Consider the following 17328-nt stretch of genomic DNA (forward strand, 5'->3'; position numbering starts at 1 on the left):
TTGACGAGAGGTGAGGATTTTCGGTACGGCTGTATAATATTCGTTTAAGCACTTTTTTTTCGTTGTATTTTTTAGCAAATATCAGAATTTACATGGCTTTAATTGACGCCGAATTTACAATTTACGTGTTATTCTTACGCATCACGCACCCTCAGCTGTGTGAAATAACTTCAATATAGTTGCATTTAAATACGGTTTTACATCGAGAACATCAAATCAAATGTCCGACGGGTTCTATGATGTTTGTCTTGGTGGTGTTTGAAAATGCCGCCTGCCTTTATTGATGCTGGTATTTAAACATATAACAAACAACGATGGAAATCATAAAGTTTTGGTTGAAAGATTTGTGGCTCCCTAGTGGTACGGACTGTAACCCGTCGAGCGTAGCACTAGCCTACAAAATATCTCATCCTACTTTAAAAAAATTGAAGTCTGTCACGTGGGTTGTCAATAACAATATCAGTTTTACGATGCACTTGAAGAAGTTTTGATTGCTTGTTCTTTAAAACTGGGCATAAATCTTACTATTCTCACAAACTGCTACAAATCAGCCGTAAAATCCCCACAAGGTCAAGGAGGCCCATGCTAGAGAAGGTTCTCAAGAATAGTTCCTAAAGTTTGCTTAAAACTCTATATTTTTATCGATATGTACTCATGATGACATTCAGGAGTTGCTCACAACCATGAAAAAACTGTAACAAATTTCGAGAGTTTTATGAATCAGGTTCGCAACTCTTCTTTCTAGCTTATTTCGCTATGAACAGAATTTATTTTTTATTTACATAGATCAATTTATGAAACAAACCCCATCGATCTACCTCTTCTCCAAAATGAATGTCATCGTAGTCGTTTAATAAAATAGGTAGGTAAATCTTCACGTATTTTCAAGTTCATATATGAGAATTTTTAATTGCCTAGTTCAGTTTATACGTGTTATGTGGCAAAAAAGTTTGTAATTTTCAACGCGCCATGATATTACTGGCAAATCAGTAATTTATTTAGAAAATAAAAAATATATCTGAATTTTCGTTAAGTTCGGGTATGCTGGACTATGAAACATATTACTAAACTTTGTGTTCAGCATGGTCAACATTCACTACTGAATTGCCAGAATTATTAGTAGCATTAAGAATCTCGGCCTTTTATTACCGTTTAATTACAAATGGCTATTATTTTGACATAGTTAATCACAGTCTGTTCGCCATATTTGTCGTTGGTTTTATTTTAATCCCTCATAAGACGGCTTCTAACTAAAACTTCTTGAGCAAGACTAATAAGATTTTTTTAGTATCTCGACAAGTTGACATCTACTTGTTGCATTCACGGAGAAGAATACTTGCGCTTGAATGAAACTTGCTCGAACTTTTCAAGGCAAATAAATTTTATCTGAGATAGACCCCTCTCCCGTTTGACAACTGTTTGTTTACAGTCAAGCACCATTTTTGTGATCATTGCTGTTGGAAAAGTGTTACTTGTAGCGATTTTTAAACAAGAAACAATAAATGGTTTAGAATAAACATCAGGTGTATTTTAGAATTAGGGCCTTAAACATGAGCAAAATGAAGAAATGCAACATATTGCATGAAGCAGGGGAATGAATACCATTTCTATGTCATTCTCAGGTATAAGTCGGACTCGATTACTCGGAATTTTAGATTCGATTATCCGGAATTTCATTTTTTCTGTGTCCGTTTTAATTTTTATTCCGAAATTTTGCCTTTACTGGCATATTTGTTACCATTTATGTCATTTCCGGCATGTTTGGGACATGTTCGATTTAACTAAAAATAATCAATGTCCAATTTATTTTTTTTTGCTTCTCAATATTTTGCCCCTTTTCGCCTCAGAAATAATTTCTGGTTACGCCACGTACAAGTAAAATAAAGAAAATAAAACATACAAGTAAAATAAAAAAAGGTAATACCTATTTATTTTATTTTTGTTAATCGCAAATTTCAATATATTTCTTTGATTCGATAATCCGGAAAACTCGATTATCCGGAATAAAAATTGTTTTGGTAATCGATTCCGACCTATATTGGAATTTCTACCATCTTATACTTCCTGTCCGTTAGTGAGTGTTGAGTTTCTGCTGTTTTTAACCCCAAAAGTTTACTTAATTTAGTATGAAATAGTTGCTTGAACGAGCTAAAAGTTTTTGTTTATTTTAGATCCTTTTCTTTCACGAATGTTTTCTCTTTCATGAGACAAAATGGGTTTAAGAAAATTTTATGGGCACATTTCCAAGATAGATTCATCTTAAAGATAAGTACCATAAAACTATCGTAAAACTCTAATGAAGTTTTATGGAAGTTTCTCATAGATATTTGAAAGGGATATTGAGTGCGTTTCAAAACCGCTCCTCAGGCTAATTACACTTATTGTTGAAGGAGTTTTATGGAAGACTCTTCAAGTGTTCTTTAATTACTCTTGGGAACTGTTGATAAATATAAACCACAAATACTTAAATAAATTTATGATAAAACTCGATAGATTTAGCAATGTTTTGATAAAACTTTTATAAAATATAAATAAAACTAAATCGTCTTTGGATTGTTACTCGGGAACGGAGAATTGCTTTCGAAAGGCATGATCTGCTTTCGGCGTTGTATTGAACATGTCATTGATAAAAATAAAGGACACATGAAGTACATTTGTTCGAAAGAATCTAATAAAGATAAAAAAGTTTGGAAACGTTGATATTATTGCCCAAAATAGTTGAAAATGAGATTCAAAGAAAAACAATACATTTCCTATTTTTTTGCCGTACCTTGTAGTCACTGCTAAGAACGTTGCTATAAACGCGATCGCGATGCGATCGTTTGTCAAAAAAGCACCTAATTACAATATACGATTGCATTAAAATGTTAAAAAATATCAATTAAAAGCAGATTTTCAAAATTAATGTTTGGAAGTGGTTTCCTGTATACATTAGCTGTCAACTTTATGATTATGTTTCTTTTTTTTTACGAAACGGCATCAACATTTTAAAACGAAGTGCGCAGAATTGAGAGCCACACAGAATTAGGGTGCCGCACGGTAGTTGATTCTACTTTTGAATTAAAAGATAGAGGCCGCCTTCTAAAATTTTCAAAACTTTCACTTTTTGTTACTGATTGTATCATACATGGTGATTGGATCCTTATTGAGAGTATTGCTAATATTTTTTAAGCACTCTACTGTTCGTTCTTTTACACCCACCTTCTATCTGCTTTAGTTTTCGAGAATTTTGTCATGATTGGGGCTTGATAATTTTTAAATTTTGATTATGCGGAAACTTAATTTTTATGCAGATGATAAAAGTTTTTCGGATGTTGTGCTCATGACTGAAGGAGAAGAAAATTCAGTTCGTTCTGAGACACGGAAATAATGTCAAATTTATAACTTTGAAAAATTCAAAAATTTAAATTAATTCAATAGAAGGTATTACCTCTTCAATTAGGTTTTGAAGTAGAATACTTTTCTCAAGAAGTTCGGCTACATAGGGATGTGAAATGAATAGCGTAGCAATTGCAGCGGGTATATCTGATCATTAAGCATTTATGCAATAATTGAATGAAAATTGCAATTGCAGCAATCGGCCTTTTTCAAGGCTACTAAATGTTTTTGGAAGAGCATAATGAATGGTTATTAATAAACTGCAACTGAGTGATGCTGCTGCAAATGCACAGCAATGTGATGTTTATTACGATTTGTTGATACTGTGCTTAACAAGCGGTATATACGAAACACATCCGATTTCAAAATGACTGAGCAAGCAGCCGGGTTATCTTTCTTGTAAAAGTATTCTACTTCAACCTTGTAAACAACCCTCCTGTGATTTTTATTTCATCCTGCAAAGGAAAATTTGTTGTTCAATTAAATATCTGATAAGATGCCGATCACATCTTTGCGTTATCTCTGACAGTGCGAATAAAGTAGTCTTTGTGATAAAATAAATAGTTAAAAGCTGATTTAAACCCTCAAAACTAGACGGCTCATGTGTCGTCAAAATGAGTCAGTTTTTCATTGAATGCATTTACTAGTGCCCGCTATCGACAGAGACGGCATTTCACTAAAGTGCCTCACTATATCAGCTGGCCCAGCTGCTATCGCTGCTGATATCCGCTGCAAGTGCTGCGCTATCCGTTGCGATGCCACAGTTGTGGCTGCTATACGCTGCCATTGGCGTCCGATCCCTTGGCAAAACTTAAACTTGTCACTCATATTTCAGTACCGTCTGCCGGGGTGAGAAAAAGCCACGGGGGTGAGATTGAGCCAAAACGGAAAATGTTTGTATGTTAAATTACTTGAGATTTCCAGAACCTAATACCTCGAATTCAATACTTTATGAAACGTGACATTTTATTCACAACTTCAAATGAAATAAAGATAATATCAGTGAACTGTTTCACTTAAATAATGATTCAAAGTACAGGGTGAAAACATGCGCAAAAAACGTTATCCAAAAATGTCCAAGGCAAACCAACCCGTTCAAGAAATCTCATCAACTTACTGCTTAGTTGCTACGTTAGGATGTCGTCTTGAATGTTTTGAGGAAATATTATGCATTAAATCTGTGTTGGCTCAGAAAATAATGTTTTTTCCAAACTGTACACTTTTCGAGCCCTTTTGGGGTGAGATTGTGCCAAGCTTTGATGAACGGTACAATGTACGGAATTCATATTTACGACAAAATTGTATCAGTATACACCAGAACACTTGCATTGTTCACATAGGGTGTGTTGTCTAGCCAAGGTATTATTTGAAATAATGACTGAAAGCTTGAGAACAGTAAGCTTACAACTGTTAGATGGAAATTTACACTGACTGATATTACTTATGGAATGTAACAAAATTTTGTACACCTATTCTATATAAATTGATGACTTTTAAAGCGAGGAAGGAGGGTTGTGGGTACGTTTCCAGCGGTTTTGAGATCTCCAATGGAATATACAGTGGTCGATGACATATAATAATTGAAACGTAAAGTCTTCTCAGGCCTTATGTCCTAACGCTTTCTCTTTCTAAGCTATCTGGAGACGCCACTATGTGTATAGAGATTGTCTATAAGCCACGTTCTCATAACTGGTTACTCCAGATATCGATTTGATCCAGTCATACATTTTTCTACAGTTCATATGAAACGTAGTTTCTGGTCAACCCCCCACCGGCCCCTTAATAGTCCACGTTGTTTATGGTCGACCATATATTTACTGTTTTATCATGTTATTCATGTGAATTATTCGTAGATACACTACTGTTCATTTTCAGGTGTTGAAGTCAACTTTGTGTTTTTGGCACAATCTCACCCCATAGAAGGGGTGAGATTAGGCCAAAGTTTATTTAATTTTAGCAAAATTATAGTTTATTGTAACTAAACCATATTTGCGGCAGTCGTTAACTAAACATTTAAGTGTGCATTGACGTGATTTGGATCAAACTCATTGCCTAAATGTGTACATTACAAGCTAAGGAACAAAAATTTATCCTTTTTGGCACAATCTCACCCCGGCAGACGGTACTTTCGAGTATAACTCACAGTTAAAAACTATAGAAAAACTCAAACAAAGAACGGCTGATCTTGGCTTAAACTTAATGCAGTGACCTCTATACTTCAAACTTGAAACACGATATCGATCATAAGTAACTTCTGCTAGTTTACAAAGCCTCGAAATAAAAAGAAAAACGAGCATCGCCAAAATAAACGAAAAATATTATTTTGGAGCATAGAAGTTATTCGGTAAAAATTGATTGAAACGAATTTTGAGTTTAGATTGGGTACTTGGGTGATGCAGATTATGATTCTAGGATAGTTTTGGCATGATTTGAGCCAATAAAAAAATGACAAGAAAAGAAATTTTTTTGATGGATATTACCCCTTAATTTACATAAAACAGAGTTGGTAATAAATAAATAAATAAATAATCTCCATATCATATTCAATTTGCAGGGCGACTTGGACCGGCAGCGACTTTTAGGCGATCGTCCACGGATGGTCTACGAAAGTGTGCTGGACGATGGTTTGGAAGGAATCGAACACCAAGAGAGGTTAGTGCAGGTTAATTTATGCCATTTCCTAGTTATTTTAGTAGTGCGTATTATTGTTCTACTCTTCTCTCCAACCCTCAAGCCCTTATTATTTTGCTATGCAAAACAGCGCAACACCGCGTAGTCAGCATTTTATTTTATAGGTTACTAATTGAACTATTTAGCGAGTTTTGTTCAGAAAAATCCCGGTACTCGTGATATGTCTCATCTGAATCGAATCGATTAGTTACACATCAAAGCCAGCAGCTGCTTGTAGGGAACTTGGTTTCAGCATTTTCGTGTAGTGAGGCATTAATCATTTACAACCATTGAGATGACGATATGCGAAAAAGCATTTCATATCCAAAAAACCCTACGCACCTGTTTTGAACATGTTAATTGCAGATTTTTCTGTTAGTCATCCGTAAGTGACAAATTCCCGAAGGTGTTGTGAAAAAGCACCGCATTCGGGTTTACAACCCTACGGGAACTTGTTTGAGAACAAATTTAATCTACTCCATGTTTTACGTTATTGAAACAATTGGAGCATCTGAATTTATTCTCTAATGTATCGTCATCATCAGACCCATCGATCGAATTATTAATGAACCCCGTAAATGTACATTAGCGTACGTTAGTTAATGTCTACTAAACTCGCATCGGTTGGACGTATCGAACGTCACACAATAGGTCAATCAGCAGTAAACCGGTCGATGGACGGTGTCTAACCAAAAATGGTTACAGCTATTACTGGTAGCAAAACGTGCCTTTCTGACGCGTGATGGCACTTATCGAAAACGGAAGGGTTTTTCACGGGGGGGTTGTAATAATATCCGAGTCATAAAAATTGGGCACCTTGATGGCGTCATTAATTGTTAGAGTTATAGTTGTAGATTGATCTGTTAGAGGTCATCAACAAACCAATATAGAAAAAATATGCGATGGTTGTGCTATTGCATTGATTAGTTTATGACTTATCCTACGTTTGTACGATTATTTCGTACCAGTTAATGGCTTGAAACAACGAAATGGAATTAATTAAATGGCAAATTTTGCTCAGTAATGTTAAGGATATGTTATGTTGATGTTATGTTGATTTCACGAATATATTTTCAGAAGAATATTTGTGATACCATTCATTGGCGTAGCCAGGGGGGGGCAGGGGGGGCCGTTGCCCCCCCCCCCCTAGTTTTTGACATTGGTACAGAATTTTCTTTTCAATAACTCCAGTAGTACAAAACGACATCTTCAGCCCATAGAAACATCTGTGTAAAGTATCAGCCAGATGAAAAATAATTGATTGAAATGCTTGTTGCATGGAATTGCACAGGTTTTTCAGTTGATCCACCAAGGACAAAAAGTACCGGGCAAATCCGCCTGCATCAGCTAGCTTGGAGTATTGGAACCGAGCACTGGAAACGCGGTTCGGTGAAGATACTGCACCTGCCTGCGCGTTGTCCTTGTTGCATTCCGCTAACGTAATATGCATGTCGTTGGAAGAGTTCCAGTGCGAAACCAAAAGCTTAGTATTCTTTTACGAAGTTGACAGTTTTGTTGGAGAGGTGGAAGTTTGGTATCAACATTGCAGCAGCATGAGAGCAGATCGTAAGAATTTGGAAGAGCTGGATCTTGTAGACCTGCTAGCTGAAACTTGTTCTTTCTTCCCTGCGACTGAGAACGCAATTGAAATTGCACTCGTTCAGCTCATTACGTCTGGCGAAAACCTTGCTGAAGTCAACAATGGTTGAACAGCGATTGAGTGCTTTCTGCTTGCTGAGTGTTCATCGGCACATGGTTAGCAACAATCGTGAAAAAATTACTTAATTAGCGCTGGAGTGATTTGCGGAGGATAGAAGGAAGAAGATTTTTAATTAACGACATTGTTATTGTTATCTTTCTATGGTACGTTCAGTGTAAATTAAATTACAGTTAATTTTAGTTGAGTGTTGATAAAAGAATGAAATTTAGTGTTGATCACTAATATGTCCAAAGGTTTAAATGAACTTAAGGGTTTTTACTAAAGAACATCTATTTCCATTCGAGGTTGGACACAGAATAATCAAATGTTCCACTCTGATGTCAAGAACAACTTTTCACTGGTTGCCTTGATGTAACATCTTCCTCCTTAAAACAGCCGATACCCTTGGAATCTGAAAGGCAGCGAAACGAGCCGTCTAGGTCGATCAGCGGTTTCTGGCTCTTCATCGTCCAACTAATCAGGAACATTTTTTAATTGTCTAGTGGCTGTTCAGCAGTAGCGAGGAGTTGTTGTTCTTCAGCCATGAGTTGTGGTGGAGCTTTTAATGGTGGCGGAGATAGTTCTTGAACTTCTTCATGTTTAGCTGGGTGGATCTTTAGAAGCAGGAGCCTTCAGGATATCTACATCGTTTGATTCGTCTTCTTCGAACAGGAACAGTATCCTTCTTTGTGCCCAACGCGGTTGTTGAGAAAGCAGTCCTTCACAAAATGCATTTGACCGCATTGTCAACATGCTGTCTTCGGTTTCTTACCTTCTTGCTTCGAAGAATTTAGCTGATACGGTGCACTCTTCCTGTCCCTAACGGCGAGAACTGTAGATTTCGAGCTGCTTTGTTGCTCGATGGTCGTGGCGTCTTCCTTTATGTTTACAAGGCGTTGATACTCATCAAGACGTACCTTCGCTGCATCATTCAGCTGGCCTGCACCGTTCTCTGTTGGCAGTTAAACCATCGTCCGAACGTAATTCCGTTTTCTTCGTCGACGGCAAACTCGGTGATGATCGGTGAGAGGGACTCCAAAACCTGCTCCGGGGTTTGATACTGAGGCTGCTGCTGCTGGGCCGCCATCTGCTGTAAAAGTTGGGCCATCTTGAGAATCATATCTGGAAGTCCCGGTTGCAGCTGCTGATCAACTCCATCTTCTGCCATGTTCGTGGATTCTTGAGATCCTCGACGCCGAAATGATATGTCCAAAGGTTCAAATGAACTTAGAGTTTTTACTAAAGAATATCCTATTTATATTCGAGGTTGGACAAAAAATAAACAAATTTTCCACTCTGAAGTCAAGGACAATTTTTCACTAGTTGCCTTGATGTAACAATCACTAAACACTAGTATAGATTTCTATTTTTCAAAATACTATTTTTTTTACTTTAAAAATTTTGAAGACCTTGCCCCCCCCCCCCCCCCCCCCCCCTATTTGTGTTTTCTCGAGAAAAGAATTTTATGCAAACTATCACATTTGAAAACGCTCAATTCTAGAATTGAAAAATGAAGACAGAATAATGTTCGTTTTTCCAAAAGTCGTTATTTTGATTTTAAAAACGATAATTTTCAGAGTAAATGTACATAAATGTTGAAAAGAGTGCAATTAGTTTCCTCATACGCATTACATTACGATAAATGTCTGTCCTTGCAAAGTAAATAAATTGAATTCGTAACAATTTAATTGTCTTCTGATATAAAACTTATCTCAATATATAATTGTGATGTATCGTGAGTATCTTCTTCTGAAAAGACATATAGAAAGCAGAAAAGAGAAATACATGGTCATCAAAACTTTTTTCATATTCACTATTTTCAGCTTGGGTTCAGTTGTAAATACATTTTGCGACTGAAATTGTTGCTCGGGTAGAGACTACTTGACCTGAGAGCTAAGAAAAAGATTTTTTGATTGAGAAAAGCAGTAAATACGTATAATAAATCAACAAAGTCTTTTTAATTTGTTTGCGGAAGATGAAGAGGCTTCCAGACAGGATAATTCCAATGACCGCCCGCGTTACCCTTTAGCGTAATTGCTTTCTCAGTGGAAATTTTCAACCAATCAACTTTGAGCGTAGATTGACGTAAATTTTCACTTAATAGGAGAACAAATTGTTTATCAACCAGAAATTTGGCCGACTTTCGCAGAACGTTCCAGTACCACATCAAGTTGGTCTACCAAGTGACCTCTACTGTCGAGTACTTCCACATTGTCGGCATTGATGGTCAAAGACTCTCTTGTATGCAGGAACAATTATGCTCGTAATTATCTTTTTCAAGTGCACTCGGTCACAATAGTAGGGCAAGTCAAGTTTTCCATCATCCGCTATTATTTACAAAAGGGTAGTGGGGCCTAGATTGGTCCACTCCACCATATCCACAGATGGACAAATCAATACAGTTGCGGAGAAGTTGCGTTGATAAAATTTGCTTGACTCTGCTGTAACACACGTAATTAATCTTGGTTTAGCGACTTTTTTTGCCTGCACCCGTACGCACTGCAAGATGCGATGATTCATTGCTGCACCGGGTAAATCGTCTTGTGCGTCTGTCTTCTTAATGCGCTGTCGCTACTGGTTGTTATATTGTTTTGAATATGCAGCAGAGGAGATGGGGCAAGAGTGTGGTTCGAGATTGATTTTTTTTTGTTTTTCTTCGGATTCTCAGTCGGTTGGCAGCTGCTGTCAAACAAGAAGCTTCTACTTGTCAATCGAATGTGGACAGGCGAATGTAAATAATTAATAATTCTATCAAGTGGCACCCGCTTTTTTGGCGCTGGTGTCCCTTACATATTCTCTGGACGGCTTTTTCATCGTCAGCAATGCGTAAGCATTGATTGCAGACTGGTATCTTGTTTTTTGTTATGGCAATGAGCATAAAACCTGTAAGCAGGGTTATGTTGAAGGTGACCAGTAAATTGTTATCTTCCCAATATGGACATCATATGGAACGTTCAAAATTACTACTTCTCAATTGAAGCGATTGGATTTATGGTCCGAGAATGATTCATTGTCGATCCAAAATAGACGATTCAATCTACTTCGAGACATTGTCGCTAGGTGAAATGGTGAAACCTTGTTTGTTTCGTCACTCCGTAATAGAGGAAAGTTATTTTCGTTCGCGTACGTGGAAGTTACTTACGTTAGCGGTTGTTTTTATTGAATGGAACTATGGCACGCAATCTAAATTTATCTCAGTCGAGGGCCAACGGAGCCTTCCTATAATGCCTTTTTTCACTATGGAATGCTAATGGCGACGGATTAAACGAGGAGGGCTTGGTTATTGGTTGGATGACGCCTATTTTCGTAAAAGAGTTCGTTGTATTTCTTGTTTGGTTAGGGTTATGACGTATTTCTGATCGGATTACTCTATTGTTCTGTACTAGCGCACGCGATTTTATCTGTCTATTCGGAAATGTTCTAACAGCCTTAGGTTTTACAACGGTATTAAACGACTGACGTCAAAGTTATGGAGACACGTTTTTTGACCTGACATTTGTATAACAAAAATACGTCAATAGAATTATTGGTAAAAACAAAGACTTCCTTGTTTGAGCATTCTCTACATGGAAACCACAAAATTATAAACATTATAAACACTCGACGCAAGCATCATCCCGCGAACTCGTCATTAACAGGGCACGCCACGATATCAGCTAGACAACGATCCTTCAAATTACATCTGCAGTGGATCATAAACCTACTCAATCAAACCGAACCCCTTATCAGTTTCATCTCAGCAGTGCGATAAAACGATAAAGCATCCTCGCGGCTCGTCCATGTTGCCCGCATTCCCACTAGAAGCCTCCCCCGGCTCGGTTAGTGACCAGCAGTGCAGTGTTTGAATAGTGATTAAAAAACCGGGAGGCCCAATCTCCCGGGATCACAAGACCCAATTAGACCGAGATTAGTGCGCAACTGTATTTTGGTTTTGCTTGAGCATGTGCGCCGCAACAAAAAGTAGCTGCTGTGATCATCATCTCGTAGCACGACAGATGATCTCATCGATGCGTCTGAATCATTCTCAGTAGTAGTTTTTTTGTTTGATTCCTAGACCCTTGAAGAAGTTTGTTCGAAATACTAATACGAATTTTTCCCTCGTTTTCTTTTAACCCCGTTTTAGTTCACCGTTACTGGTGGATTGCGAGTGAGTACCGGAACACAGAACACAAACTTATTTTTTACTCTTTTTCTCTCTCTGATTTTGCATACTTGTAAACCTTCTCGGGAGATGATTTTTCTCTGAATTCCGATTAGTATTTAGTTAGTGAATCCGTGAATTGTCCCAATAGCAAATGTTTACACTTCTGGATATGATCACATTTGTTCTATTTGATCTATTTTGTTTGTAGATTTGAAGTAGATTTATTATGTAGATTTCTTATGTAAAGTTAAACAATTTATCCATTGCATGTTGTCTTCGTGAAAACTATCAAGTTGAGATGATTTTGATTTAGTAAAATGATTAACTTTTTTCTATAAATTCTTTGCTTGTACTTAAAACAATGAAAAGTTCTCATCTCTGTTAAGTTCCACCGTAGAATGAATTGAAGACAATAATAACCTTTTCCACCAAGTTCATGACAATTTCAACTTTTAACTCCATTGTTCAAAAATTATATCTCATTACATTTTATATACCTTTTTTCAAAAAAAAAAAAACAAATGAATAATATTTGTAGCATATTTGTCAGGAAGCCAATAACATGTATGAAAAAAACTGAAAATCTTCGGAAATCGTTTAGGGCTCAAGAATTTCGTCTTATCGAAAAAAGTCTCAAGGCAAAATTGAGCCCTACCGCTAAACGATATTCGAAATATAGATTTTCATTGGCACCAGTGATAGAGATCTGGCGCCACGAAATTCAGCACACCCCCAAACCACGTGAAAAATTTGACAGAATCTCCCCGTCCCAATAGGTCACTGTGCTTGGTCTTAACCAAGCTGGAGTTATTTAACGATCAATAAAAAATGTATTGATAAAATTCGGTTTTACTTTCCCAGATATAAACAGTATTGCAGATAATTTCCTCATGTTAATTGTAGTCGAAATAAAAATAATAAAAATCCAACTGCTGAAGATTAATGGCTTAATTCAAATAGAGTTCTGTCACCGATTTCGCCGGGATATTTTTTGTTTTAAGTTGAATATGGCATGTGGAGAAGAAATTCCAGTGCGACGCTGAATTTCTCTAGAAAAATGGAATCGAATTTCACGATTCTTTTGGGATCAGTACAGTAGAATACATAAAATGAGATCACACGGCTTTTCAAAACAAGTTTGGATATTTCAATAGATTTCTTTGAAGGCCAGTTGCATACAAATCAATCAATTATTTACGGAAATAAAGCTAAATTACCCTAAATACTTGAATTCAAGGTATAATAGCTAAGATAATCTCTAATTTGAAATCAAATAATACAATAATTATTTTTAATAATCAAATTAGTAAGCAGTTGAACAACATTTGTCGCATATCATTTGTTGCAATCATAAATTTCACATTGTAAATATACTACTCGCAGATAATCTGGTTAATGCTCTAGATTAATCAACAAATATTTTTAAAGCACTAATTAACCGTTATGTGCTCTGCAGTTTTAACACCCGTATATGCTCAACAAGGTACCAGGGTATCCACCAAAATAATATGCTTATAACTTTTTCAATTCTTGACTGATTTTGAATCTTGACCCGTCAAAACATCGGAAAATTAGTCTATTTCTAGTGACGTGGCGAAAAAACAATCCTTACAACACTGGGGAAAAAAGTCAAATACATCATTTTTTAGAGCTTAATTTTCATGCATAAGCTCCATGCGTCAAATGGAATAAAACGGCCCTTGAAGGTTTTCTTCTGAAAACGGTTTGATAGATTTAGCTTAAAATTTGGATAATCACTGTACCCAAATTATAAAACGCCCGGTTACGAAGGTTCGCAAAGAGGTTACATTACATGAAACTTAATTTTTTGTTTAAAAACATGAAACAGAAGGGTTTATGTACTAATAAATTAACTCAGCAAATAATGTTCCTGAAAAAAAAAAACCAAAGATGACCAAATACCAGCTTATATGGATATTGCCGAAACCAAGATGATATTTATAGAACGTAAATCGACCCAGCTGCCAGTTTTGCATATTTTCAGGGCCACCACAATATTTTCTGAGATATACACTAATAAATTGTGTTAGATATAAATTATTAACACTGAGAAGATAGTTTATCGTAATCTTAGCGTATATCATTCGAACAATTCGCCATCATTCACGAATGAAGCAATGGAAGTGTTGCATGGAACAGTTCTATGTAGTTCTTCGTCACCCTTGCGGTCGTGGTTTTGCACAAAACCCCTCCGTTATACAAGCAAAGATATAGACGGCAGGCAGAGATTCACCGAAGTGACCGTCCGTTCTATCATTCGATAGTAAAATGATTTGAGCCGAAAACCGTAAATCTGCCGCTGCCGATACACCTACCGCTGCCGATACACCTACCGCTGCCCATTGCTGTTAAATTTTGAATGAAGTGTGAAAAATGAAATTGAACGTTAACTCTTCAATTAAATATTTAATTTGTCCAAAAAAGAACAATTTGTTGTTTAATTTAATATCGCATCTCTGTGCTATCTCCGACAGTTGGAATCAGACATTCTTCTGATAACAGAGTGGAAGCTGTTTTCACACTGAAAATTTGACGGCCGACAGAGTTCGACTGCCAAAATCCCCGTTGGTGTGTTGCCAAAGTACGGCAGATTTTATCACTGAAGGATGTGCTGGCCAATGCACTGACCGTTGATGCTGCCGTTACCGCACAAAAGCAACTTTTTACTAGAGGAAAAAATAGTGCCGCTGCACTTACCGCTGACTCTACAACCACTACCGCTGCTGCTTAGTTAGGATCGCCCTAGTGGCCATCCACTCGTAAACTGATTGGATGGAGCACAAAGAGTGCATTTTCGGTTTACTAGGTATATAATTCTGTCAACCGTGTTAGGGAAAGCAAACATCAAGTGATCAATCAGAGGTCGCAATCTGCGTTTCAACAAGACTGAACAATTTTCAATAGTACAACAGTTGTAGTTCGAATAATCAAAGTACAATCCTCTGTATTTGGGCGGATGCATTGATGATTTTCCAATCGATTGCTGCGAGAATGAAGAAAATTCTTTGAAAACTTTAGCATTTGAAATTGGACTTTTTTCTCTTTTTCCGTTTTCAGATTTTTATTGTACACCCCTGTGTAGCCAAACTTCCTGAGAGACGTAGTTCTAATTTCAAATTTTTTGGTCTTCATGCACTTTCCGACAGAAGTTAGTCCAAATCCCAAATACAGCGTTTTGTAGAGCAAGTTTAGAGCTTTCGTTTGATTGAATTTTTTAAAATATGTACGCCATTCGTGGTAGAACGAAGATTTTAATTGACTTTCGACATTTTTCATGATATTTAACACTTTTGTCTTAAAATTTTTTTAGGACACGAAATTGAAACAATCAACCACAAATACTAAAAAATTAATTAACACGTTGCGATATGTCAAGCCGACATTTTTTTCTATCTTTTCTGTCACTGACGCGACGTTAGTTCGAACTGTAGTAACAAGGGTACATTCACAAGTTACTTAACGCACGGACTTTAATGGACTACTTTCAGATTATTAGAACAAAATACGTTAGGAGGGAGGTTATTTCTCATACGCTCTTGAATACCTCTGATGTGTAAGGCACATGTATGTCAAGTTTGGTGAATATAGGTCGAGACGTTCCGTAGATATGCACAACGACAACGCTTCTGAGACAACGAAAATTTTTTTTTACAAGTGCTTCAATTTTGCTCAAAATTGCAAAAATCAATCACCAGCCAAAAAATAATTAGACCCGTTTTTATTTATTTGCCTATTAGGGTGTCCAGTCTTGAATTGGGGTGCTAATATGTTTCAATTTGTGTATTTCCTAGAGTGATCGAAATTTTCAAAACGGTTTTAAACGCTTGGTCGCGAGTGGTCGCAGCTAAACTTTCTTGAAAGTGTTAGTAGACACCTGAAACTTGACAAAAACCACGGACTCAGCCCGGGAGCTCCTGGGAGTGAAATAGTGCCGAAAAACAAAGTTGAAAAAAATTATCTTTTTCCCATTTTCTTCTTTTTGTTATGTTTTATCTTGCTGTTTCCACCCATAAAATCACAAAACCACACGTTTTTCTGAAAGCCCAATCAATAACGTTTACAATAATATAATACACTTAATATTCGTTCTGTTATAATGTTCAAAAAGAGATTTTTTTAGGTTCTAGTTTTTCTCGAAATAAAGTGCATTTTTTATTATTTTTCATCTTCATATTTCGATGTTTCAGGTATAGTACCTGCTACAGTCCTGAAATTTGAAATTTTTCTTAGTTGTAGTGTCTACTTTCGATAAAAATATAAAGAAACAGATCGGCGACAACTCGGTTTTTCTGCATTCGTTGTTTTGCTTTCGTCTCGATTAGACGCAAATTGTTTATCTCCGTTTGAGTTCGCAAAATAACAATACACGAGTTATCGTACGGGTGTTTTTTTTGTCGATTAGTTCTTGGGCTGCGCGATAACAATAGCCTGTTGTATATCGGCAGAAACATCTGCACACTGGTAGGGGCAGGCTGCCCCGCCAGTGATTCGATACGCAGCTGATATATCAGCAAGAATAATTCTCCCGCACCGCTGTTACCCCGCTAGCAGCGCGGACCACCATACGATCGAGCGAGTGGAAGTCAACTACAAGTGGCATCTACAAGGTCGCGTGTAAGATACGGCCACTGTGTCACAACACGAAGCTGGATCGTCATTGTTTGTTCTGCGGAGACACTCTTCCAGATTGATCCTACTAGCAGCCGTGAGGTCGTGACTTAGACGTTCGGTGAAGTATTACCTTTAGAATTTTTACTATTATTATCAATATTATTACTATGTTATAATATTATTATTAATATTATTATTGATATTATTATTATTGTTATTTTTATTATTATTGTTATTATTATTATTACTATAATTATAATATTAGTATTAGTATAACTGTCTTTTTTTTTATTTGATTCATTGTAGATTGAAAAATTGTTTTTAAAATTTAATATCAACTACTTGGACCCCCCCCCCCCCCCATATTCGAATATTTATCGTTTGTGTGCGGTAGAGCGTAACGCTCCCGCAAAATGGACGACATGCAGGTGCAACTTTTCCTGGATGTGGAAACAAACGGGGAAGAAATTGAAATTTCTCCCATCAGCTCACCCCTACCTTCCCCTGTGCCCTCCCCTTTGCCAAGTCCTGTACCAAGAGTACCGGAAGTACGGGTAAAAGCTTACCCAGATGCCGCTGGTGGTCCCTACGTTGTTTTTTTCCGGCCCATAAAGAAGCCATTGAATATTATTCTAATTGGCAAAGACCTGGCAAAACATTTTTCGGCCGTAACCGAGATTACGAAGGTGAGGCCGAACGAACTGCGAGTTGTCGTGATTGGCTTGAAGCAAGCAAACAAAATTGCTGGCTACGAGCTCTTCACGAGAGAGTATCGCGTGTACATCCCTGCCAAGGATGTAGAAAT

At 36.9% G+C, this 17328-nt stretch overlaps 1 protein-coding gene across 7 annotated transcripts in view; it reads left to right on the forward strand.

The window, feature by feature from the left end:
* The window catches only part of LOC129725481 (protein GDAP2 homolog), a 198372-nt gene that overhangs the window by 121772 nt on the left and 59272 nt on the right, over nt 1-17328 (forward strand). For 5 of the 7 annotated variants that reach the window (XM_055681384.1, XM_055681385.1, XM_055681386.1 and 2 more), the window contains exons 9-10: nt 5933-6030; nt 11871-11894. In XM_055681384.1, coding sequence (XP_055537359.1) covers nt 5933-6030; nt 11871-11894 — 122 coding nt within the window. The remainder of the gene's footprint in view (nt 1-5932; nt 6031-11870; nt 11895-17328) is intronic. The other 2 variants (XM_055681382.1, XM_055681388.1) reach the window with 1 other exon arrangement.

The sequence above is a fragment of the Wyeomyia smithii genome, chromosome 2 (genome assembly GCF_029784165.1).
Source record: "Wyeomyia smithii strain HCP4-BCI-WySm-NY-G18 chromosome 2, ASM2978416v1, whole genome shotgun sequence".
Taxonomy (NCBI): domain Eukaryota; kingdom Metazoa; phylum Arthropoda; class Insecta; order Diptera; family Culicidae; genus Wyeomyia; species Wyeomyia smithii.